The sequence below is a fragment of the Ranitomeya variabilis genome, chromosome 4, assembly GCF_051348905.1.
Source record: "Ranitomeya variabilis isolate aRanVar5 chromosome 4, aRanVar5.hap1, whole genome shotgun sequence".
Taxonomy (NCBI): Eukaryota; Metazoa; Chordata; class Amphibia; order Anura; family Dendrobatidae; genus Ranitomeya; species Ranitomeya variabilis.
This window is the reverse complement of record NC_135235.1, coordinates 28,787,865-28,814,923: the sequence shown is the minus strand read 5'-3', so window position 1 is coordinate 28,814,923 and position 27,059 is coordinate 28,787,865. Positions and strand designations below refer to the sequence as shown.

The 27,059-nt window shown below is 42.9% G+C and overlaps 1 protein-coding gene across 2 annotated transcripts in view; it reads left to right on the top strand.

Moving 5' to 3' along the window:
- Positions 1 to 27,059, top strand: part of LOC143769574 (ovostatin-like) — a 54,967-nt gene that overhangs the window by 4,406 nt on the left and 23,502 nt on the right. For both annotated transcript variants that reach the window (XM_077258255.1, XM_077258256.1), the window contains exons 3-17: positions 595 to 751; positions 3,257 to 3,309; positions 6,611 to 6,631; positions 7,146 to 7,314; positions 7,411 to 7,495; positions 8,943 to 9,069; positions 10,167 to 10,281; positions 10,477 to 10,592; positions 12,688 to 12,846; positions 13,901 to 14,131; positions 15,401 to 15,458; positions 15,597 to 15,739; positions 17,065 to 17,214; positions 18,499 to 18,669; positions 26,798 to 26,936. In XM_077258255.1, the coding sequence (XP_077114370.1) occupies positions 595 to 751; positions 3,257 to 3,309; positions 6,611 to 6,631; positions 7,146 to 7,314; positions 7,411 to 7,495; positions 8,943 to 9,069; positions 10,167 to 10,281; positions 10,477 to 10,592; positions 12,688 to 12,846; positions 13,901 to 14,131; positions 15,401 to 15,458; positions 15,597 to 15,739; positions 17,065 to 17,214; positions 18,499 to 18,669; positions 26,798 to 26,936 (1,894 nt within the window). The remainder of the gene's footprint in view (positions 1 to 594; positions 752 to 3,256; positions 3,310 to 6,610; positions 6,632 to 7,145; positions 7,315 to 7,410; positions 7,496 to 8,942; positions 9,070 to 10,166; positions 10,282 to 10,476; positions 10,593 to 12,687; positions 12,847 to 13,900; positions 14,132 to 15,400; positions 15,459 to 15,596; positions 15,740 to 17,064; positions 17,215 to 18,498; positions 18,670 to 26,797; positions 26,937 to 27,059) is intronic.

The following is a 27,059-nucleotide window of genomic DNA, read 5'->3' as shown; positions in this document are numbered from 1 at the left end:
CACTGAGGCCGAACCAGTGCTGGAAATGCCAAAGAGTATAGAGACTCCAAATGGAAAAGAAGAATGAAGTTGTAGGGAGGTAATGAGCCGGTGGAGTACCGGGTGGGGAAATTGTGGTGTCAGAATATGTGAGATGAAATTACTAGAATACTTTTCTAATCCCTCAATTTATGCTCTGAGGTCAGTACAGATTACAGAGCATGCCAAATGGCTTTTATCAGCAAGTAGATTTGCACCAAGTAAAATTGAATTTTCCGACCAATTTGGAGCAAATCTGCTGAAACAAATTTTGGTAGATTTGCTCATCTTTAGTGAAGTGTCTTATTTTATTATAAACCTATGATCTGGGGAATTATTTTCACTAATTCTCTAAGAGTGAAATGGCACTGGGAAAGAGCTGGAGGCTCCCCTCTCGTCAGGGGGCTAAACGCTTCTACACATTTTTAAGAAGCAAACTTCTTGTGTGTGTAGTCCTATTTTGGGAAGCCCTTTATATCTTGTGCATGGATTCAAATTAAGAACATCCTCAGACTTTAGATTTGACATACCTCTCAAAAATCTTTTCTTTTTGTTTCCTTTCATTTTTTTCTTTAGGTTCCTGTTATAACTTCAGCTGCTCCGGTCTTTCTGACAATCAATGCGGTAGCCACCAACTATAACTATGCAGCCCGTAGGGCTGTGGTGGTGGCTCCGACTGGGAACGTTGCATTAATTCAACTGGAAAAGTCCATTTATAAACCAGGAGAGACTGGTAGGTTTACATTTTCTTTGAGTGTACATAGGGTCAGTTATGAAAGATTAAGGGTAATAACAGGCGTCACCGTTAAAAATGAATTTTTTCGTAAACTATATATGAGCATAGCTTGCCTAGACGAAGTGTATCTAAAGGACAACCAAGACGGCTGCTCTTCTTGAGGAACCATAAGAAAAATTGTAGCGAGTGATTAAAACCTAATGTGCAAACTTTGGCTATTTTTCAACGGTCTAAGGGTCTAGTAGATTTAGATGTGGTGGATTTACTGCAGACCTTTATGGTATCCTTATAAAATAGATATAAAAATATATATCAATATTCGCGCTAATACAACCCTGATAAAGAGAGAGGGGGAAAAAAAAAGGGGGATATATATATATATATATATATATATATATATATCTCCACAATATGAGAATCCAACAGTACAAAGATCGCTAGACTGATAAGTTAAGCTGCCAGTCTAGTCCACATGGTGATTGGTGAAAATAGTCCAAATACTGATAAAATTCTTACCCGAGCAAGGAGTAGATGTGAGTAGAGCCGATGCTTGATAGAAGACTATAGTCCCAGGTTTCAGCTGGTGATGTTGGGCTTGAAACTGTAATCCAAATAGTTCTGCTCACCGGGAACAGCTGCCCCGGCCGGCGGCAGCGTATCACCTGGTTGAGCTCAAGTGTAACGGCGTACCCACGTGCAGGCGATACTAACGTCCTCCCCAGTGCGCGAGGTGAGAGCAGCGCTGGAACAGGACCTACGTGCTGGGCAGAGTAACGTGACCGCGCACGTGATTGGTGATGCGGTAAGGATGGCGGTAGGGACCAAAAAGTGTATCCGACGCGTTTCAGAGACGTCTGTCTCCTTCATCAGGGATGGGCGAATATTATTAATATATTTTTTATATCTATTTTATATTGATTTGTTTTTATACAATTATTGGTGGTGACTGTAATATTCGCAGCAACAATTTCAACCTTCTAATACTTGGCGCCACTCCTCTATCTTTTTTATCTTTACATCTTTTTTATCTTTTATCTAGACTTTACACGTGCGGCGCCGATTCTTTGGAATGCACTACCTAGGTTAATACAATTAATCCCCAATCCCCACAGTTTTAAGCGTGCCCTAAAAACTCATTTGTTCAGATTGGCCTACCGCCTCAACGCATTAACCTAATTATCCCTGTGTGGCCTATTAATAAAAAACAACAACATAATCACGTTCCTCCATCATGTTCTCATACACTTTATGCAGTTAATAGCCTCTGTGTCTGTACTGTTACATACTTAGGCAGTTAACTGGTTCATGCAGCTTTACATGAACACCCGAGCCTTACACTATGGCTGGTCCAAATAACTAAAGCAATTGTTACCATCCACCTCTCGTGTCTCCCCTTTTCCTCATAGATTGTAAGCTTGCGAGCAGCAGGGCCCTCATTCCTCCTGGTATCTGTTTTGAACTGTGATTTCTGTTATGCTGTAATGTCTGTTGTCTGTATAAGTCCCCTCTATAAGTTGTAAAGCGCTGCGGAATATGTTGGCGCTATATAAATAAAATTATTATTATTATTATTATCTTTATGGTATCCTACATATGGATGGGGCTTTGCAATTTTAAATAAATTATTTGTAGCAACCCAACAAAAATTATGTACATGTAACACACACAGATTTTGGTGTGGATCTGCCACAGGTATGCGATACCTTACAAAAGTCTCATTTTCTTCTACACATGTGCCTACTCGCACAAGTTTTCACATCAAAGGAGCTTCTGTTCAACTTCTGCCTGGTCTGTTTTACAATCCTGTTCACAATTACTCAAGTCTTAGACAAAAAGCTGTAACTGTGATCCTAGGAATGTATGAACAAAACACCAACATACCGCAGCAATCCTTTCATGTCACATGTCGAGGGAAAGTGTTTTTCTTGATATTCATAAACACAGAATTAAATGGTGCTTTTTCATAAGAAATCATGTGGCATATCAGATTCAGGGTTTCGCCTGCTTTTGGCTTCTTCTAGGACATAAGCACATAGACATATTGCACTCCATAAGAAAGTTAAAAAAAAAAAATTGCAAAATACAATCGCAGATGTAAAGTTTTTATTTTGAAGTATTCATCGTTGTTACAAATATTGCATACTAATAAATTTGTGTGTAGGCTCAAAATTCTATAGGTCAGTTTCTCCCAGTACATGGCGGGGACCGAACAGAAAATCTGCCAACATATGTAGTTTTTATCCCTGTATCTAAATAACAAGACCAGGCTGGTTGTTTCCCCAGAACACCTGCCCTACCATATCCTCCTCCGATAAGTTGCACCAATGTACGCCAAAGTGGGGGTTAAAAGACCGTATAGCTAGATTTGCCCTTCAGAAGTCAATGAAAGCAAAAGAATCGACTAAAAAATATCTGTGCTTTTAGGATACAGTTTAGAGAAGAAGGTTCCGCATTTCTTCGAGATTTTTATTTCTCATGTCTGATTTGTCCTTTATTTTTCAGTGAACTTTATTGTGATTTCCTTGAATAATCGTTTACAACTGGAGGAAGATCATGTGAGTATAAGCTAGGAATGTCTTAATAAATGTAAAATTGTTTACTAGAAACTAAATCCGTTTCCTGCTGTGGACAAGTCTTGGTTCTTGCCCTAGAGGACTATATGTATGCATTGTTCACAATCGTGTATATAACTTTTTAAATTCAGCAACAACCATAGAAGACGGGTCTCATAAGGGGCCAAAGACCAGCTTCGGATTTTTTTTAGTGGGTCATCTCAAGTCCAGGCTTGACGAGCATAATGCTTGATTATCTAGGTCATCATGGGCACCTTAAAGGGAACCTGTCACCCCGTTTTTTCGGTATGAGATAAAAATACTGTTAAATAGGAGCTGAGCTGTGCATTACAATAGTGTAGTTTGTGGACCCCGATTCCCCACCTATGCTGCCGAAATACGTTACCAAAGTAGTCGTTTTCGCCTGTCAATCAGGCTGGTCAGGTCAGATGGGCGTGGTGTCTTCCCCCAGATCTTGCGTAGTTTTCCGTTGGTGGCGTAGTGGTGTGCGCATGTCCAAGGTCCCGACTCCTGCACAGGGGTGTGAAAATAGCAGCGATGTCCGTTATTCCATTGGTGGTCGGTGGGCGCGGCCATCTTGATTTGGCCGCGCGTGCGCAGAAGCGGCGCTCTGCTGGCCGCGGCTTCAGGAAAATGGCCGCCGCGATAGCCATCTGCGCACGCGCGGATGCCCGCGGCCATTTTCCTGAAGCCGCGGCCAGCAGAGCGCCACGGCCAGCAGAGCGCCGCGGCCAGCAGAGCGCAGCTTCTGCGCACGCGCGGCCAAAGCAAGGTGGCCACGCCCACCGACCACCAATGGAATAACGGACATCGCTGCTATTTTCACACCCCTGTGCAGGAGTCGGGACCTTGGGCATGCGCACACCACTACGCCACCAACGGAAAACTACGCAAGATCTGGGGGAAGACACCACGCCCATCTGACCTGACCAGCCTGATTGACAGGCGAAAACGACTACTTTGGTAACGTATTTCGGCAGCATAGGTGGGGAATCGGGGTCCACAAACTACACTATTGTAATGCACAGCTCAGGCCCTATTTAACAGTATTTTTATCTCATACCGAAAAAACGGGGTGACAGGTTCCCTTTAAGTCTGACCAGTTTGCTTGGTGCAGGCCTTGATGGAGAATTGTTATAAAATACTTGCCTCTTATCATGGATCTTCTGTTAGGTGTCTCTGTTTTCTGGGAATCTTTCGGGCTCCCAGAAGGGTTGGTTACTCTCCTACGTGTCTCCCTTTACTTATTGAAAAGCAGTGTTCCTTGCTGATCGAGGCAATGGGAAGGTTATTATTCATCTGAGCACTGTCAGACTTTCCATAACAGCCATTCAAAATATTGGCAAATGTGCAGTACATATTCTATTTAATCAAAAGGTTGTTGAGAAATATTTTCACTGGCTCTGATGGTTCAGTCTACTTCTGAAGAACAGATTTTACATTGGGGGGCAGTATTATAGTAGTTATATTCTTGTACATAGGGGCAGTATTATAGTAGTTATGTAGCGCCCCCACTGCGGCAGGGCCGAGGGGTACCCGGTACCGGGCCTCTGAGTCTCTGTTCTGGGGTTGTCACGATGGCTAGACCCGGTCCGTGACCCTGCTGAGGGGCGCCCAATAAAAGGGTGTGGATGGTGGTGGTAGTGCGGCGTAGTGCCGGCCGCCGTATATAATAATAATAATAATCTTTATTTTTATATAGCGCTAACATATTCCGCAGCGCTTTACAGTTTTGCACACATTATCATCGCTGTCCCCGATGGGGCTCACAATCTAAATTTCCTATCAGTATGTCTTTGGAATGTGGGAGGAAACCGGAGAACCCGGAGGAAACCCACGGAGAGAACATACAAACTCTTTGCAGATGTTGTCCTTAGTGGGGTTTGAACCCAGGACTCCAGCGCTGCAAGGCTGCAGTGCTAACCACTGCGCCACCGTGCCGCCCATATAACGAGGACACCGGGTTGCAGTCTCTTTACCTCTTTACTGAAGGCTTCGGGATCCTCAATACGGTTAACCGGGCTGCGCAAGTCCGGCCGGTCTGATGGCACCTCCAGAGTTCCCTTTGCAGGTGGAAATCTGTGCCTACCTTCTAGCGCTTGCGTGTTGTGGTCCTCCCCTGCTGTGCTTACGGGATAGTCCTCACAACTGTTGTCTGTTTCTTAAGTTCCCTCACAACTCGATTATGATGTTCTTCTTCGTCTCCCAGATGATATGGCTAGGACGCACCCTTATGACGGGTAGGCCTGGAGGTCTTCCGGGACCCTAGCGTCGCCCCTCTCCTATTGTTGCCCCCTATGTCTTCGTAGGTGATTTTGAGTGAGACAGCCCGCCTATAACTGACTGTCCTGCCATAGGTTTGAAGTATTGCTTGGAGCCTAGTACTTCCTCGGCGTTCCGGCTGCACGTCTCAGTAGGATGTTGCCTCGTCTTACAGCACGACTCCTACTGGTGTTTCTCCTTGTTGCGTTGATCTCGTTTCTCACTCTCCACAATAAACCTCGCTTCTTGTCCTTTCTTAGGGTACCGCCGCGATCAAGTGCAGGCGCGGTCCCGTAACGTTCTGTCTGTTCGCTAGGCCTCTGTCAGGATCCCATCCCTGACAGGGATCCCCCCCGAATCTTCCCCTGCAACACCCTCTACCACAGGATGTTGCCTGGTTCCAACCCAGTCAGCTTTCTGATCTAACTTCCTCTCTAACCCCCAGTTTTACCAGATTGTGAGGAGTGGCCTAATACATAGCGCCCTTAGCTCCCCCTGGAGGCCAGACTGTGAAATGTATTGGTGTCTGTGATACCTGGTCAGGTGAACTCCTTCAGTGCCATCAGACGTACCATCACTCCCCTTAGCGGCGGAGCATCAGTACTGCAACGACCAGGACTCTGGGGCGCTGCAGTTATATTCTTGTACATAGGGGCAGTATTATAGTAGTTATATTCTTGTACATAGGAGCAGTATTATAGTAGTTATATTCTTGTACATAGGAAGCAGTATTATAGTAGTTATATTCTTGTACATAGGAGCAGTATTATAGTAGTTATATTCTTGTACATAGGAAGCAGTATTATAGTAGTTATATTCTTGTACATAGGGGGCAGTATTATAGTAGTTATATTCTTGTACATAGGGACAGTATTATAGTAGTGTTAGACTTTCATTATTACTGTTTAGTTTTGTATCCGTATTATAAAATTTCCTGTTTCTTGTCCATTGAAAGCAGGCATTATAGCAGTTTTGAATTTTTTCCCCCATAGTAATATATTTTCTTTTTTTTTTTTTTTAGTATCCTAATATCTACGTAACGGTAAGAAAATGTAGTGGTTTTTGAGCTTTGCGCATGTAGAGTATATGCTTGTTTTCTTTACATTTTGCTAATGCATGTACATCATGTAACAAATATATTAGAGTAACCATTGTTTTTAATTTTTTTCATCAAACAATAGATGTGAAAATAAGAATCTTTGTGACATATCCAATGAGTGAAATCTGTTGCTTTTTTTTTTCTGATGATTCATTCTTAGATTTTATTTAAGAATTGAAAATTTTAGCAGTATGTACAGGTTTTCATGTAACAGAGGACTGTTGGAGCTCAAAGTTCTATGGATAATGTAACTGTTTCTGGAGAACTTGCAGCAGAATGTCTGTCTCCGCCTCTAGCTCCTCCCACTCTATAGAACTTTATGAGCACCAATTGTCATCTCCTCTTTATCGTAACTCACTATTGTTCAGTAGAAATAGTAGTATATTGTTTTTTTTTTTTTGTTTTTTTTTTATGCATTTACTTGCTTTTCCTCTATTTAACACCATTTTGTAAACAGGATCCCTCTGGAAACCGTCTCTATCAGTGGACGCAGCAGAGCACAGAGGCTTCCATTCTTGCCTTATCATTAATATTACCTGAAGATCCAGAATTTGGAGATTACGTAATAAACATTGAGAGGCAGTCTCATAACACTGTTACCAAATCCTTCCGTGTTGAGGAATATGGTATGTTCCCACTTATTATAGTCCTGTCTTTAGGGCCAATAGGCAATTTTTGTAAAGAATTATCACAACAACATTATCCAACTTCTTGTCTTGCAGTTTTGCCCAACATTAAGGTAGAAATATCAGCTCCCAAATCCATAACCATCCTGGATAAGACCATGTCATATAAAGTCGATGCCAAGTAGGTGCCTTTTATAAAGCCGACACATACTGTGAATCCAAAGCCTCATCTTGATATTTTATTCTATTGTCAAATTTTCTAACATATTTTGAGCTTGGGCAATGACCGTTATGTGCTCCTTATGTTATTCATAAGATGGGTCCCGTAAGTGAAGTCCCATCTGAATCTGTTTTTACGATGGAGTATTTCCATAATGATAGTCTGACACTTAAAGTGGATATAAAATGGCCGCCCATCAACTGCTTGTAAGCCGATTATTGGTCATTTAATAGACTGGCGGACGAGAATTATGTGCACATAAAATGGTTATCAATGGAGTTTTCTGTGCACAGTCCGATTGTGTTATCCACAACACATCTTTTGTGTTCTCCGCTGGCTTAAAAATCAACGCACCTTACGAACAAGCATTTTCCTGGCTCGTCAGGTGACTGCAGGCCGGTTTAGAACTATAAACACTCGTTCCTCGATTAGTAACTCTTTTAAAATGGGCCATTAGTACAATGGAGTGACAACATGGAGGTCACACTCAAGTGTTGGTAGTTGAGGATGCCCCAAAGGCCCATCCACCACATAAGGAGACATCATTATTATCCATGGCACATAGCAGGTGGGGACATGTTGCAAGTTTTGCATTGGGATCCAGGAACCCAAGCTTTAACACTGCATGTGGCCATTTAGGTGTAGGACTAGAACATTTCTGTCAATCTCCAAACTTGGGTGTACACATTGGCTGAGTTCCTTCACTCCATAACTACACATTTCAATGGAGTTTTAAAGATCCCCCATACACTTTGGATAAAAGTTGGCCAAACAGATTAATTTCAGAGGTTTCCATCTATTGTATATGGGTGGTCTATTGGCTCTTCCTCGACAAATGATGTTGAGGGGATACAAGGATCTTGCCTTTTGAATTTCAATGGCCAATCCTTTTGTTTTCCGGAACAAAAATTGCCCCTAGAGGCGTTATCAAAGAAAAAAGCCGAGCCATTGTGCGCATAAGGGAGTTGTAAGTTAGGTGTTGGCTAAACGATCATTCACCCAACCTCCATTTACTGTGTATGGTTGCCTTTAAGATCTTATACACACAGTGGAGTCTATATGGCAGCACATGGAGGTCCATGCCACGGAGCTATGTGTTGCTCTATACCGGTAATCTTCCCCAGAAGCTTAATTTCTAAGGGGGAATAACACCAGCTTTATTCGGTACATCCATGGCACAAATGTTTGTGCAAATAGTAGAGTCCTGGGTGTATATATAGAAGTAAGAGGGACCATCGCAATAATAAACAAAACCAACCAGACTGTATGTAAGGGAAGTATATAATAAAAGTGGCGCCCTAGTGAAGGATTCAAGTGAATAAATCTATGGTGAACATTTTACTGTTGGACAGTAAGGGGCCGAACACATGCTATTCCTAGTCATGAAGCTTCTTCTCTTCTGTCCTAGGTACACCTATGGCCAGGGAGTCCCTGGGAAAGTCACAATCAGAGTTTGCAGAGCACCACTCAATTATTACATGGGGAATGCCTGCAACCGAAATCCAGATGGTCTCTGCGTTTCTATCACTGGAGAAGTAAGTCCTAATTATAACAAATAAGGTCTCATGGTAACGAATAACTCAACATTTGTGGAGCAAAAGACATTAAGAAAAATTTCCACTTGGTATTCAAAAATATTCCATATTAAACAAAAGTTCATTCTAACAATAATTAGTGGAATAGACAAGATATTGGTGACTGCTTCATCTGTAGGTCTGGAGATTTTACTTGCGTATATCGGATGTATACCATGGTGTAGGCCAAAAGGAAAAAATACACAATAAATGTTTGGTCTGTGTCCATCTCTGTAGGAAACCACAACCAGGTACTCCTTTGGGTGTGATGGGTGGTAAAGGACATTTTTACAACATTTGTGATTTTTGGTGTTTTCATGCAACATTCAAGCAACTATACCAAAATGAGATGGGAAGGAGTGGGAGAGGGAGGTGGCATGGCCATGCCAGCCCATCAAAATCATAGAAAATGTATAAAATGGCATTCGCCTTTTGACTCATTTAAAAAAAAAAAAAAAAAAAAAAAGGTCCATCTCTTGCTTTCTCCTGCATGCCCATCATGAAGGCTTGCATATAAAATGCTAGTCTTAATGAGCAAGGTCCACTGTCCTGTTATTTAGGCATTGTATGGTGATGCTACTTAGGCACTGTATGATAGCACCATAAAGGGACATTCTTGTACTTATCAACATCTTGGTTGGGTTATTTCAGGTACACCATCAAGAAAGGGCTGAAGGAACACCCAAAACATAGTGAGAATGCCAACTTTTGGCAGAGGGTCCATATAAATGCATAAAGCTTCCCCTTTCCATGCTCAAACATACCCAAGAATACCACTTCCATAATTTTGAGGCAGTCCTGGTATACTATTAAAAAAAAAACCAAAAAAAACAAATTTCCAACTATGGTTTCTTGTGTTATACCGACAAAGTACTGCACAGAGAATAGCAACCTAAGACTAGCCATGTTTCTCTGTGGCTTTCTGACCACAGCACGACCATCATGACGTATAGTTTTACCCACTGGGAAGGCACGGAATGTTGTGAGTGCAGGGTTCTAGTATATATCTGATGTACTCTCTTGCTGTTGGCAATATATTGATATTTTCTGCTTTGCAGTTGAATTCCGATGGAACATTCAGTGGAGAACTTGACCTGACCGCCTTCCAACTTGATCGGTCAGGATACAATATGGCACTTGGTATGGAAACAATTGTGACTGAAGAAGGCTCAGGTAAATGTTGTGACTTTTAGTGACTGAATTCAAGGTTGTTGACCTTGGCTCACATCCATGATCATGAGATTTATCATTATCTTATACTATGTATTTCCTTTTGCTAGCTTTTGAAGAGGAGCTCGATAGATGCCCGCTTGTGCATTCTAACAGTAACCATCATATTAATGATATCTTCTCCCTCCTTTTCAATAGGAATCCAAACGAAAGAGACAAAGGCCATCAGTATTACCAACCAGATGGGCAGCGTGCGTTTTGTTCCTCAAAATATGGAGAGGTTTTTCAAGTTAGGACTACCATTTTATGTAGAGGTGAGTAAGTCCTTATAAGAACTCCCTGATTTTTAGGTGTACAATGTCCATCTTGCTGGTTCTTAACCTTCAGCTTGGAAATCTACCGTCAAGTTTTGTAAATTGTGAAAATCATGTGCTTAACCCCTTACCGACATCGGACGTACTAGACCGTCCGATGTCGGCTCCCCTGCTTTGATGCAGGGCTCCGGCGGTGAGCCCGCATCAAAGCTGGGACATGTCAGCTGTTTTGAACAGCTGACATGTGCCCGCAATAGGCGCGGGCAGAATCGCGATCTGCCCGTGCCTATTAACTAGTTAAATGCCGCTGTCAAACACACAACGGCATTTAACTACCGCATCCGGGCGGCCGGAAATGACGTCATCGCCGACACCCCCCCCCCCCCTTCCCCCCCTCGGCGATGCATCAGGAAGGTAACCATAGAGGTCCTTGAGGCCTCTATGGTTACTGATCCTCGGTAGCTATGAACGCCACCCTGTGGTCGGCGCTCACAGCACACCTGCATTTCAGCTATATAGCAGCGATCTGATGATCGCTGCTATATAGCAGAGGCGATCGCGTTGTGCCTTCTTATAGCCTCCCATGGAGGCTATTGAAGCATGGCAAAAGTAAAAAAAATGTGAAAAAAATAAAAACATAAGTTTAAATCGCCCCCCCCCCCCCCCCTTTCGCCCCAATTAAAAAAAATCAAACCTACACATATTTGGTATCGCCGCGTTCAGAATCGCCCAATCTATCAATAAAAGAAAAGCATTAACCTGATCGCTAAACGGCGTAACGAGAAGAAAAATCGAAATGCCAGTTACCTTTTTTTGGTCACCACGATATTGCATTAAAACGCAATAACGGGCGATCAAAAGAATGTATGTGCACCAAAATGCTATCAATAAAAACGCCAGCTCTGCACGCAAAAAATAAGCCCTCACCTGACCTCAGATCACGAAAAATGGAGACGCTATGGGTATCGGAAAATGGCACAATTTTTTTTGGTTTGAAATTTTTTTTTCACCACTTAGGTGAAAAATAACCTAGTCATGTTAGGTGTCTATGAACTCGTAATAACCTGGAGAATCATAATCGCAGGTCAGTTTTAGCATTTAGTGAACCTAGCAAAAAAGCCAAACAAAAAACAAGTGTGCGATTGCTCTTTTTTTGCAATTTCACTGCACTTGGATTTTTTTCCCCGTTTTCTAGTACACGACATGGTAAAACCAATAATGTCGTTCAAAAGTACAACTCGTCCTGCAAAAAAATAAGCCCTCACATGGCCAAATTGACGGAAAAATAAAAAAGTTATGGCTCTGGGAAGGAGGGGAGCGAAAAACGAACACGGAAAAAAACGAAAAATCCCACGGTCATGAAGGGGTTAAAGAGTAACTGTCGTTTTAATCTTTATTTCATAAATCAATAGAACACCTTAAAATAAGCAACTTTCTAATATATCTTAACAGAGAAGTCGTCTTTCGCCTCCTGGACTGATCGATCATTCTTAATTCCATTACTAAGATAGAAGAGGGCAGTTTGTGCTCAGAGTTTTGAGAACTTTTAGTAGAAACTTTCAGCAGAATGTCGTCATTTGCCTCTAGCACCTCCTCCCCTCCACTACACACCCCGTAGGAGATCCTGTTGGTGCTTTAATAATTCTATGGCGGGTGTAGTGGAGGGGGAAGAGGAGTTAGAGGGAAATGCTGACATTCTGCCGAAAGTTTCTACTAAAAGTTCTCAGTAGAACTTTATGAGCACCAACTGTCCTCTTCTATCCCATTAATGGTATGAAGAATGAATGATCAGTCCAGGAGGCAAAAAAAGATTTCTTCTATAAGATACACTACAAAGTTTTTTTTTTTTTTTGTTTGTTTGTTTTTTTTTCATGTGTACTATTTATGAACTGTGTAGAAAAAAAAAAAATTTTTTTAAAAACATATCTGGAAATCCATAGGTACATAGTTATAATAACACACACCCCATGCCGATACCGCAACCATCCTATGTGAACATTTTCCAGAATAATTTCAGCCCCCCCCCCCCATTTTTCAATCGGATTTTCACTTTCTACATCTTCGTGTGTGTGTGTGTATATATGTAATTTTCTAGGCTGTGGCAATAGACGGAGGTGGAAATCCACTGAGTGACCAGATAATAGAACTGCAAGTCAATGGGATTACTGTTAAGAATCTGACCACAGATGCCGATGGCAAAGTCCAGGACTACATTGATACATCGAATATGGATCAATCAGTGGTCAATATCCAGGTGAGTTGATAAGAGAGTATTTTAGCTTTTTTTTTTTTTTTTTTTTTGTCCCAGGTTTGAAAAAAATAACTAAACTGTCCCAATACTCACCTCCTCTTTTTCTTGTTAGTAAGGTTGAGATGTCATTTGAATCCCGTGGACCACAGTGCAATGTTTCTAAAAGGTTCCCCACCTGTCCCATTCCTGAAAAATTGGGACATGTTAAGACCTGTCCTAGTCCTGCCCTTCCAAACCAGACAAAAACACCCACTTTTGAAAGAGATTTAAAAACCTCTACTGTTTTTGGCCAAGACGATCCTAAATTTTCTGGGATGGTTTCTAAATAAAATTTGTACACTGCCAGCAACTTTGACTACTATAAATGCTACAGTGGGTAGTGAGCCGGGTCCAGATTAGAATTTGCATCCCTTATGGATACAGTTAGGGTTAGTTTTGAGGGTTTTTTCTTTTTTTTTTTTTTTTTTTTTTTTTTTTTTTTTGGCAACACAGCTTATTTAATATTTTGTGTAGATCAGATTTTTTTTATACAGCCATTAAAATACTTAAATTGGGTTGTCTAGGACTCCAAAAGTTTTGGAAGGCATTTATATAAAACACCAGAGTTTTCCAGACCAGAACATTTGCACGAATGCCAGGATTATTTCCAAAAATTTGGGACAGTCCTTGCAAATTTGAGACTACTGTCAATAATGCATTTTTTTTTTTTTTTAACAGGTGGTACCAATAGAAGGTATTGGGGTGTCTGGGTTTTCTTTTTTTCTTTCCCAAAACGTGCACCACCCCTGTTAGTAGGTTGTGTGTATTGTTGCTCTGCACCATTCACTTCAATAGCGATAAGCTCAATTACCCATGGCCAGGTTTTAGTAAGAAATAAAGAGGGAAACAATAGCAGGTACTGCACAGGCAATGACCAACCAAGGGCTATTCGTGAATGATGACATGTAAGACGAAGCCTCATGAATGATACAGGGGAACAATACTTTTTAATTCTGCGGAATCTTGGTTAACTTTTTACATTTATTTTTCATTGCCTTGAATTGTCTGTTCTTCCCAGGTCATTTACAAAAATTCTGAACAATGTTACGATGCCAACTATATCGTGCCCACTTATTCCAATGACTACTACTCAATCACACGCTACTACTCTCGATCTGGGAGCTTTGTGCAGATAGAAGGGCCTAAAGAAGAGCTTCTGTGTGAACAAACATATGAACTTCACGTCAGATACATATTTGATCAATCGGCACTTGAAGAAGGAGAAACCTCTACAAATTTCAGCTACATGGTGAGTATTAACAGCTAAGGGGGTCAGAGATCATGGAAATGACAATAACTGGTACCTCATTATAATAACATAATAAGGCATTCAAATAATTATGAAGCGTGAAGATTTATCAAACTTTTTATTTCGGATCTGTTTTTTGCCCCATTGTAGACAGTGGAGGCTTAAATATAAATTTTGGACATGTAGTAACTGATACAAATACATGTGGGAATGAGACACTGGGTTCTCAATGGAGCACCTTCACTATGAAATTGATGGATGTTTCGGGGTTCAAACATACTAAAAATGGACATCAATGTTCTAGTTCTACAAGAAAAAACATTAAATGTAACCTGTTTCATCGGTTAATGCTCTTTATCTGCAGATGTAGAGTTGTTCTGCAGGTAAATAGTGTTATGAAGGTACCCAGTTGCAGTACTGGAAGTTTGACTCTCGGGAGAAAATTTACTTTGTTCCATCTGGGAGTTGCCGGCTTTCAGTCATACAGATGTGTCGGCGCGGCTTCAGTTACCGCTCGCAGCACTATCAGCAGCAGCTGTAAGATCACCCTAGGACTAGAAATGAGTCAGCTCTGCAGTGCATCATCTGTCAATGTCCAAGGACATGCTTAAAGTGCTCTGAGCCGTAATGAAGCTGCACCAACATACCTGTATGACTGAAAGCCGGCTGCTCGCAGGAGTAATAAACTTTTTTCATTGCCTTGCTTCTTAATTCAAAAGCCGGCTACACAGTTGGGATTCCAGATGGCCATTTCTGAAGGCACATATCATAGAAACGTAGTTTCTGAAAGTTTCCATTCTGGTCGAAAAACATTGTCATAAACTAATGCATCAAGATTTGATCGTTTCTCCCAAGATCGTCATTTAACAGTGACCAAAAAAATCCAGCATGGCAGGTTTACAAAAAGGCCTCGACAGTCCCAAGAAATTGGGCTAAATTGAACGTTTTGGGGGCTGAAAATTTAGCTAAAACTTGACTAAATTCTTGGAAATTCAAATTTTGTAAAATTAGTCACATTTTCCCAAACATCAAACATTTCCTGGCAGCACCCCAGGACATGTGAGCCTCTTCTGGGTGATGCAATCTTCTACAACGTGGCCTGGGGCATTTTTGAGCAATCTGCGCCTGATTTAAATCCACCAGATTCAATAAATTTCTAAAAAAAAAAATTCAACAAGAATTAAATTTGCATCACTCATCATCGTTAGGAACCTTAAGTTGTTTTCTATTTAATCCTGTTATTCTTCATCCTTTTTTTTTTTTTTGTAGGTGATGTCAAGGGCAAATATCGTTGACTCGGGCAGAGTGCCAGTAGATCTGACCAGCTGTGAGTATCACCCATTTTCTGGCTGATGTATAGAATATGCAATAAGAAAGCAGGAGTCATACATGGGTCACTGAATGTCTAGCTTAGCCTCGATCTATATGTACATCACTGACTGGTTCATTCTACCCCACATTTCAGCTCTGCAAGGAAACTTCAGTATCACTATAAATGTAAATCCAGACCACGTTCCAGCGATTGACGTTATTGTCTACAACATCTTAAAGGAAGAGGTTGTGCTACATAAGATTAACCTTAAAACTGAGAAATGTTTCCGCACCCAGGTAAAGATTATTTCTATGTATTTCATCAGCGATTAAAGTCAACTTTCAGTGGTGTTCAAGGTCTCATTGGTACTTTTATAGAAGACAACTGTTTTTATCCACCGTAAAGTCTTAGGGTCTGATTCATCATTTGTGCTTTTTGTGTCACTATCCTTTATTTGTGACACTGTTGGCACCAAATTTATCATAAATTTGGCACAGAGTCAAAAATGGTCTTAAATTTTTTTTTTTGGCGACTTTAGACTCAAAAGTCTCAAATTGCACCCAAAGATGGAGGGCCTACGAAAATAAACCAGGAAGGACACGTGTATTTACGCCAAATTTTGTGACTCTTTAAAAAGTTACAATTGATGAATCGAACCAAACCATCTGAAATTACGAGAATCTGCCCTTTAAAGTGGAGGGAAAAATGAGTAGGAGAACATACATAACGTAGGCTTAAAAAAAAAAACCAAATCAACAAACAAAGGGCACAAATGGAATAATGAATTCGAAACCAACAAGAAAAAGTGCAAAACGGGCTCAAAGGCAATGGTGAATCGCGGCCTTTGGGTTTAATTAAGTAAGAATGGCGTTTCCTGCGCAAGTTTTATTTATGGACATTCAGGTATAAGATGTGCCAAATTCATTAAGAGGCATCTTACCGGTGGCGTGTGCCTCCATGAGCATCAGTGGAAATGTTATTCCACACAGGGTCTTTAGTAACATATCTGAAAATAAAAATGCTGGTGCTTTTGCTAAATTTGATAGGCAAGCCCAGCCAAGCTCCGCACAGCACCATCTCCTCCCCAGAAGAGCTAGATAGATAGATGGATAGATAGATAGATATAGATGGATATTATATTCTCACTTAATTCATAGACGTTTTTAGATCGTGTTTATAACACTGATGTTGAAAGAGTCCCATCCTTTCTACTAATTCACTCTACTACACATTGAAATTCTGCAATTTTTCCACCTGTGACTGGCATAGTACCCTGCAAAATAAATAATTTACGATCTTGCAAGTTTGACTTATTAGGTGCAACTTTCTAAGAAAATTCTCTCTTGACTCAAGACAGATGAACATGGTTTGTGTCTTATTCTGCTCATGTTATGTAATGGTTAGAACTAGTTGATTGGGGAAGCATCTTTTCTGCTAAAAAAAAAAAAATGTTAGCTCACTTGGCTACAACTTGTCTCTGGCTTAGGAAAAAATCCTTTGAGGGTAGGTCTGAGAATTTTTACCAAATTGTTCCCAACTCAACATGGAGATGTCATTATTGTATAGCGCAGATGGTTGCTATAAGACAATCGATAACCTGTCCTTTTTTTTTCGTTTTTAGGCATCCTTGGAATTCTCAGTTGAAAGAGCAACGCCCGGTTCCTCCATTGATTTGAATATTATCTCAGAGCAACGTTCCATGTGTCATGTGAGGATTTATGATTCAAGTCTTCTGCTTCTTGGCCAAGATCAGTCTCTTACTCCTGACATGGTAAGAACAGATCTAAAAGCGGAGGATTTATATGGAAAACCGTACATTTCTCACATTAAGCCTAATCTAATGGCAAATAACACAACACACTGACCATCTTTTCTACTCAAATCTTCCCTTCCGCAAGTTCTTCTTTCTATCTGTCAGTAACTTTCTGCATTTTTGACATTGCTATCGATACAACAAGATGAAAGCAGTTTTTATATATTGCAACTTTTTAAAATGTTAATTTTTATGGTTCCAAAAGTTCAATTTGTCCTGGATGAACAGAACCAATGAGTTAACTAGTGATGAGTGCTTCAATTGTTTGTGCATTCTTCCCTGTGCTTTTTCCTCCATGGTTTGCAAGGTCTTGGTCAAAAATACCCTAACTGTGACCTCTGTGATAGCTTTTTGGTCTCTATACTATAAAAAATATCCACCCAATTTGCTCAATCCTCATTGATCTTAATTAGTGATGAGTGAGCTTGCTCGGATAGGGTGTTTGTTAGGCATTTCCCACATGCGTTGCGTCTGTGTACCATCGCAAAACATGCAGTCGCAGGGACTCGAAAATATTATCCAAGCATGGTCAGATAACGCCTTATTCAAGCACGCTCACTCATCACTAATCTTAATCAATCATGCCGCCTTCCAAAATTATGTAAATTGGCATCTTTGCCTTTTGCACATTGCTGGGCAGTAATGATGACTCTGATGAAATTCTTCCCAACCAACTATAAGACTTTTCATGTCCATCAGATCTTTGGCATTGAATTTTCAAACCACCAATTTGTTTTTGTTTTTTCTCTGGTTTGCAATGTTGCAGCACGTAAAGGAGACTTTGCTGCAACAGTGACCCATTTTCTGATGGAGACTGATATTCATGGGTTGACCACCTGCTGAAGTTGAGGTTCTGACTACCTCAACTGATATGAGGAAGGCGTAATCTGATCTTGGGGAGGTCCACGAGGGCTTTGCCAGTAGGAAGCTTAGATTTCGCATGACAGACGTGGTCAAACTGGCCACCAGAGTATCAAATAATCATCCAGTGAGTCCACACTCTTACATAATGGACCACAAAAATCCAGCAAAAATGGAACCAAATTTTAAATCAATTACCGGTCAGGGTCTTAATGGTGAGATATATGCTGCATTACAAAAAACAAAGCGGACAAGCGCATAGGCTACATAGGTGGAAGGTGTTCTCCAGGAAATTTTCTTTTGGTTGACACTGCGCTCAGTTGCCTCCAATTGTCTTACATTGTATTAAGAAACGATCTTGATTTTTTTTTTTTTTTTAAGGTATACTCCTCTCTACAATACAATAGTCTAAGTGGATACTACTATGAAGGATACAGTGTGGCTCCACCTGAAGAACCTTGTATTGATTCCAATAAGCAAATCAAGGTCAATGGTTCGTACTATTCAATTGTCGGCTTCCCCGATGAAGGAGACACCACTCAGCAGTTGAACGTGAGTATTGTACCATTTCCGAGCAGACATAAGCTGTCCTAAATTAGTCAGTGGAGCACACAGCATGATACGTTTGGTACATGTTGCTGCACATGATAGTTGTTTTTCTCATCTTTCCTGCACCTGCTGGCTTGTTTTACTTCAAAATTTTGCCCACAAAAATGGTGCATTTTATTAAAAAAGCTAGATATAACAAGACTTGGCCATTTGAAAAGTTTCTAAAACTCATAATAAATTTGGTACAATTTGTGTAAAGTGTCATCAGCCAACTTGCATGGGACATGTTGACTTGGCCTCATAGAGCATGTTTGTGAACAAAAAGGGGGGTACACGGTCACACGTTGTACCAGCCAGGGGACAAACCTACCAATGGTGCCACCTGTGCAGTTGACCAGGGGCTCAAGAGATAAAGGGGGTCCACTTTTACCTCCAATGCAGGTGCACTTGTACATTATCAAGAACTATTGAACTGCAAAGGGCCCTTATATTGTTCTTGCACAGGAACCTCTTTTTTTCTGTGTCCCCTACTAGTGTCAGCTGAAGGGGAACAGAAAAGTTGCTAAGGAGCTCTGGCACATATGTGGACCCTAGTGCAGTCATCTGGTGCCAGGACCCTGTCCGAGGACCCTGTGCAATGTTAATGGCCAGAAAGAGATGAGCAAATTTTCTCGGTCTCCCATGACAGCACTACGGAGAGAGGGGATCCGCCCTTCAGGGACAGGAAACCTACAGATAAAAGGGCGGTACCTCTCCCTCGCATCAGTTGGTTTCCTGTCCCTGACAGGGAACCTCTCTTCGGACGGTACCTGCATGAAGACCGATGGACCGGGCGGTTGAGTTCCGGCAGCGAGGAGGCTCCTGCCGCGGCTTGTCCGGCTCCCGAAGCCGCCACCGCTGGGACTGAGGGGTCCTTCAGGGTGAGCGAGGGGAGAACGCCGCCGAATCAAATGAGGAGGGGTGCTGGATCACCGGAGCTCCTGCGCCGACAAGCGCACACTCCGGGTGCACAAAGATGGCCGCCGCTCCGGAAATGCGGCAGGACTTCCGGGTCATCACGCGCGCATGCACAGTAATATCTTCTCCCTGGGAGCACGCAGGAACCGGAAGTGCGGCAGACGCCGGGGGTTTGGCGCCGGTTACAAAAAGGGAGATAGTGCGGCGCACATGTGCGCCGCACTATCTCCCTGTAACCATGGAGGACAGCGATCCACAGGAGCTGCAGCCAGGACAGCAGCACCACACAAAGAGCACCAGGAGTGGATCTAGCAGCCGTTCCACACGGCGTAGCAGATCAGCTGCGAAGACTGATACTCCGTCTCAAGCACCTTCCTTAACAGGCCCGCCCCCTCCAGAACCGGTACCTGCCTCCACATCCGAGTGGTGAGTGATCTTCGTGAATGTACATTTTTTATAATGGGGCTCCCTCTTCTCCCTTACTAGGGTAAGAAGAGCCGGGACAAAAAGAAAAATAGGGTCTGCCCTACCTGCGACAAAGCTTTACCAGTAACCTGGGAGAAAAAGCTTTGCAAGTCATGCATCCAGTATTTACTATGTGAGGAGACCCCCGACTTCGCTTCTGAGCTTAAAAATGTAATTAGGACTGAGGTTCAGAATGCCCTTCTATCCTCCCAAAAAGAGGTGAAGAGGGTGAAGGAGTCGGTACATTCCCACTCGGCCAGATCATCATCCGAAAATGCTGATTCGGACGATTCAAAATCCCCCCCTATCCTCTTCTGAGGAAGAGTCTGGCCGACATTGCTTCCCACTAGAAGAAGTGGATTCCTTAGTGAGAGCAGTTAGGGCTACTATGGGGGTGGAGGAACCCAAACCCGACAAAACGGCCCAAGATGTGATGTTTGGAGGTCTGGGACAAAAAAGAGAAAAACCTTTCCCCTAAATCCTAATGTCCAAACATTAATTAAAAAAGAATGGGAGAAACCGGATAGAAGAAATTCCTCGGTACCCTCCCTTAAAAGAAAATATCCCTTCGAGGATGAGGCTTCCTCTTTCTGGGATAAGGCACCAAAACTAGATGTTGCGGTAGCCAAAGCCTCGAAAAAATTCGCGCTGCCATTCGAGGACATGGGTACCCTCAAAGACCCGTTAGATAAAAAAGCGGATACTTTCCTCAAGGGAGCATGGGAATCAGCTGGGGGTAGCCTGAGACCTACAGTTGCAGCTACTTGCACCTCCAGATCCCTTATGGTGTGGATTGACCAGCTTGAAAGTCAGATTAAAGACGGGTTACCCAGAAAACAATTGCTGGATTCATTCCCTGCAATGAGAGCAGCAGCAGCGTTCCTGGCGGACTCCTCGGCGGACTCTGTACGCCTAACATCTAAGGCCGCTGCTCTTTCCAACGCTGCCAGAAGAACCTTGTGGCTAAAGAGCTGGCTGGGAGATCTACAAACAAAATTAAAATTATGTTCTATCCCATGTGAGAAATTTTTTTTATTCGGAGAAACCCTGGATGACATCCTCCAAAAGGCGGGAGATAAGAAGAAGGGGTTTCCAAATTTGGGTCCGACTCCATTTAAACAGTCTTTTCGGAGCCGCAGATTTTTTTCGCCGTAGACCCCCCCCAGAGAGCAGAATAAATGGGAAGAAGGAAGGAGAAGGGATAGGGGTTACCTCTTTGGCAACACCTCCCGTGATAAAAAGTTCTCCAAATGACATTTACCCTCCGGTGGGAGGAAGACTGACATCATTCCTTCCCGCCTGGGAAAAAATTTCCAACAACATCTGGATCTTAAAAATTATACGGTATGGTCTAAAAATAGATTTTGTCTCTTTCCCTCCCCGGAATTATGTAACAACAAAAACAAGATCTTCGGCTGCAGAACAAACTGCATTAGAGGAGGAAATTATGTCCCTACTTCAAAAATCAGTGATTCGGGAAATATCTCCTCAGGAGATAGGGGAAGGTTTTTTTTCTCCCCTCTATTTTTAGTACCAAAGCCCAACGGGTCCTTTCGGACGATCATAAATCTAAAAAACCTAAACGGATACGTCTTAAATTACAAATTCAAAATGGAGACAATAAGGTCCACTATAAAGATTCTCTTCCCGAACTGCTACATGGTCGTAATAGATCTAACCGACGCATATGGAGTGCCCCCACACCGCCGCAGGGCCGAGGGGTACCCGGAGCCGGGCCTCTGGGTCTCAGTCCTGGGGTTGTCACGGTGGCTAGACCCGGTCCGTGGCCCTGTCTGTCAGTGGAGGACGTCCGGTGCAATAAGTGGTGTTGTAACGGTGCAGTTGTGGGGTGCAGGTCGCGATAAATAACAAGGACACCAGGTTGCAGTCTCTTTACCTCTTTACTGGAGATCTCTGGGTCCTCAGTCCAGAATACGGTTCACCAGGCTGCGCAAGTCCGGCCAGTCCAATGACACTTCCAGAGTTCTCTTCACAGGAGGAAATCTGTGCCTTCCCCCTAGCGCTATGTGTTGTAGTCCTTCCCTGCTGTGCTTACGGAAAGTACCCCACAACTGTTGTGTCTGTTTCTTAAGTTCCCTCACAACTCGACTAGATGATGTTCTGCTAATCCTCCGTCCCTCCCTGAGGTTCGGGTAGGAATGGCACCTGTTTGACGGGTAGGCCTGGAGTTCTTCCGGGACCCTAGAGACGCCCCTCTCCCGCAATTGCCTCTCAAGACTTCATAGGTGATTTGAGTTAGACAGCCCGCCTGAGACTGACTGTCCTGCCGCTGTTTGGAGTATTGCTTGAAGCTGAATGTTATTCTACTCCCTCGGCGTTCCGGCCACCGGTAGTGCGCCTCAGTAGGATGTTGCTTCGGTCTTACAGCACGACTCCTACTGGTATTTCTCCTTTGCGTGATCCCGTTTCTCACTCAGCACAATCTATCTCTCTTCTAATCCTTTCTTGGGCACCGCCGCTACCCGGAGCAGGCACGGTCCCGTTACGTTCGTTCTCGTTGCCAAGCCTCTGTCAGGATCCCACCCCTGACAGAGACCCTACTGTATCTTCCCCCCACAACACCCTCTGCCACAAGGTGTTGCCTGGTTCCAACCCAGTCAGCTTTCTCATCTCACTTCCTGCCTGACCCCCAGTTTACCCACTATGGTGGGGAGTGGCCTAATGAATAGCACCCTTAGCTCCCCCCGGAGGCCCGGCTGTGAAATGTATTGGTGTCTGTGATACCTGATCAGATGAACTCCTTCAGTGCCATCGGACGCACCATAGCTCCCCATAGTGGCGGAGCCACAGTACTGCAACGACCAGGACTCTGGGGCGCTGCACATACTACCATGTGCCCATCCACAATCAATCCCAAAAATTCCTCAGGATGGCAGTCTCCATAAAGGGTCAAATAAGGTTTTTTCAATACAAAGCTCTTCCGTTCGGGATTTCAATAGCCCCACGTATATTTACGAAAATAATAGCGGAAATGATGGCCCACGTGAGGGAACAAGATATACTAATAATCCCTTACCTGGACGACTTTCTTATCGCAAGCAACTCAGCACAAAGTTGCAGGGAAAAGAGAGACCAAGTGATGACCATCCTGACGGACTTGGGATGGCTTATAAATGTAAAAAAATCGAAATTGGAACCCTGTCAAGTACAAGAGTTCCTAGGACTGACATTAGACTCTCGGGTCCAAGAATGCCGACTTCCGGGTCCCAAAAAGGACAACATATTGTCCATGATAGCGCGAACATTACACAATCCCTCAATGACTCTAAGGAGAGCAATGTCGCTTCTGGGCTCTCTGTCCTCATGCCTACCAGCGATACCCTTCGCACAATTTCACACGAGAGCTTCAGTGGCACATCCTGGAATGGCAATTGTTACTAAAAAACAAATTGGAAAGCCGGCTCATCCTAGATTCATCAGTTATTTGTTCCCTTCTTTGGTGGGGAAAAGACCAAAACCTGTCAAAGGGAGTCCCTTGGGTACCAAATATCTCTCGGATAATAACAACCGATGCGAGCCCCAGAGGGTGGGGGGCCCACCTGGGGGACAAAGTAGCCCAGGGAAATTGGTCAGATCAAAAACTATTAGCATCCTCAAACCAAAAAGAACTTTGGGCGGTATATCATGCCCTTCTATTTTTTCTAGCCGATATTCAGGGACACCATGTCCGAATTCTTTCAGACAAGAGTGACTGTAGCCTATATAAACCACCAGGGGGGAACAAGGTCTCGTTCACTAATGAGTTCTTCAGCCAAAATTATCAAACTGGCGGAAGAAAACTTACTATCCCTCTCGGCACTACACATCCAGGGTTCAAACAACGAAAGGGCAGATTACCTGAGCCGGACTCAGTTGAAACAAGGCGAGTGGTCCCTAAACCAATCCATCTACAATCAGATCACAAAAATGTGGGGGACACCAACAATAGACCTGTTTGCCAATTGCAGAAACAAAAAAGTAGGCAAATTTTGTTCTCTAAGCCCAGAAGGGAATCCCCAGGCTCTGGATGCTTTTCTGATTCCATGGACACACAAACTGGCATACGCTTTTCCGCCAACCATTCTGATTCCGGCAGTCATTCGGAAAGTCAGAGAGGACAAAACAAAAATGATCCTTATTGCTCCATTCTGGCCAAAAAGGGCATGGTTTTCCTGGCTAAGGATGCTATCGATATCAGACCCGTGGGTTCTACCGGATATGCCAGACCTTCTACATCAAGGTCCAATCTTCCACCCACAGGAGTCGAACCTCCATTTGACAGCCTGGTTTTTGAACGGGGACTATTAAGAGAAAGGGGTTTCTCGGATAACTTAGTGGCTACGCTGTTAAAAAGTAGAAAACCCATCACTACTAAAATATATGGGAAAACATGGAGGAAATTCCTATCTGTCTCCAAGGTAAAGATCCAGGACGGGCCTTCAATCCCTAAAATCCTTGAGTTCCTACAAAAAGGTCTGGAGCAGGGGTTGGCAGTCAGTACTCTTAAGGTGCAAATAGCAGCTTTAGGAGCTCTATATAACCAAAACATTGCAGCTAACCCTTGGATAATAAGATTTATCAAGGCGGTCACAAGGTCAAAACCCTTAGTTATTCAAAAAATACCCTCATGGGACCTAAATTTAGTCCTTTCAGCATTAACGGGCCCTCCATTTGAACCTATACAAACGATTCCCATAAAAACATTATCACTCAAAACTATTCTCTTAGTAGCATTAACATCTGCGCGCAGAATAAGCGACATTCAAGCCCTCTCCTCTAATCCACCTTTCACTAAAATCTTGGATGATAGTCACTCTTAGACCCGACCCAGCCTATTTGCCAAAAATGGCATCAAAATTTCATAGGTCACAAGAAGTATCCCTACCATCTTTCTGTCCAAACCCAAAAAACGAGAAAGAACTAAACTTCCATAATCTAGACGTTAAAAGATGCCTAGTCCAATACCTAGATTCCACCAGGGAGTACAGGAAGGAAGGCTCTTTGTTTGTCTGTTTTCAGGGTCCCAGAAAAGGATTCCGGGCATCCAAGGGAACCTTAGCCAGATGGATTAAGGAGGCAATAGCCTTGGCATATTCATCCTCGGGGAATACAATCCCGGATGGTATAAAAGCGCATTCCACAAGAGCAGTAGCTACCTCATGGGCTGAGAGGTCAGAGGTATCAATAGAGCAAATCTGTAAGGCGGCCACCTGGTCATGACCATCAACCTTTTTTAGGCACTATAGACTAAATCTAGCCTCTGTATCTGACTTAACCTTCGGACGAAGGGTCCTTGAGGCGGTGGTCCCTCCCTAAGCTTAATCTCTGCAATTCTCTCCGTAGTGCTGTCATGGGAGACCGAGAAAGTCATAGTTACTCACCGTTAACGGTGTTTCTCGGAGCCCATGACAGCACCTGCTTATTCCCTCCCATCACGAGTGCGGTGAGCACCTTTCTAAATATAATTTATTTAATTTATGATATATATACTATAGGTTTAGGCACGGGTTTCCTCTTTTAAGAAATGTTATAATATAATGTTCTCTGTTGTAATTAACCTGGAGGTCCTCTGATGCTCTGTAAACCAACTGATGCGAGGGAGAGGTACCGCCCTTTTATCTGTAGGTTTCCTGTCCCTGAAGGGCGGATCCCCTCTCTCCGTAGTGCTGTCATGGGCTCCGAGAAACACCGTTAACGGTGAGTAACTATGACTTTTTGTTTTTGAAGCCTTTAGATGGGCTGGGTACAGGATAGAAAACCTTTTCATCTTCTGGAAATTTTATATGAATGGCCTCTTCTAAGTAATTGCCATCAATGTATATACCAGACACAGCCACACATGGGGGTAAGCCACAGATTGAAGTGAAGGGACCATACGTATTGGACCTCGGTACCTCACCAGTAAAACATTGGCAGCCACTAAAGAGAGATCAAGAAAATATTTTCTCAGTAATATTCCTAGTCATCCTTGGAATATAAGAGGATTAACATGGGTTTTATGATAATCCTACATGGGTTTTACTGTAACTTGACAACACAGGTTCTTATTCCTGCTAGCCACAATGATGCAAACAAGGAGATCTGTGGATGAGAAAGTCAAGCTGGTGGGAGCTTCCTCCCCAAGAGTAGCAGCACCTGGTGACACATATGCCAATTTAAGAGTATGGGAAGTGCGTCCTTGGATCACTGTGGTGAGATTCCTGGGGCTCTTGGTTGGGCTTTATCCTCAGAAATGGAACCATTGGGCACCTCAGGTCATGGTGGTGTGAAGTACTACCATTTTCATCAAACCAAGCTTCCCTTGTTAGGCGGCATGCCCTTCTTGACACAACTTGTTGGTAACACATGGGTCTAGAAAGTGCTGTGAGTCCATTAGAGTCCAAGTTCTGCCACGAAAGTGCCATTGTGCACTCAATAATGACCTACAACCCAGGCCAAGAGTTCAGAAGCTGATACTTGCCACTGCTGCCTGCCTGAGCCACCCATCCTCACAACCTTCCCCCTGTACGGGTTTTGGATGCTCAAAAGGAGATATATATTATATATCTCGTGGATCCTCCACACACATTGGGTGGGAAAACAATAAAAAGTGCTAAAGGTGTTGAGGGGTGATGATTGCCTCTTCTTCAGGCTGATGATGGTGACATGCATTGTCTGCTTCTATCGTCCATATGTCATGGTGATACGCGCTTGTTTCTTCCCATTTCAGGATATCGGCCTGCTTATTCTTACAAATACAACCTTAAGGAAACCTACACTTTGTGGGCAGCCATCTATTTTTGCAAGACCAACTTTTTCGAATGGTGGTTTCATGACTTCAAATTTCGGAGCCTTTGCTAGCATGGCAGGTAATACAATCATGACACAAACAAGTGATTGCCTTCATTACTTAAATAATGTGGACATCTTTGAGTATTCCATAAGATATGCTATAAATGTCTGCAGGATGCGGGCCAATCTTTGGGACACAT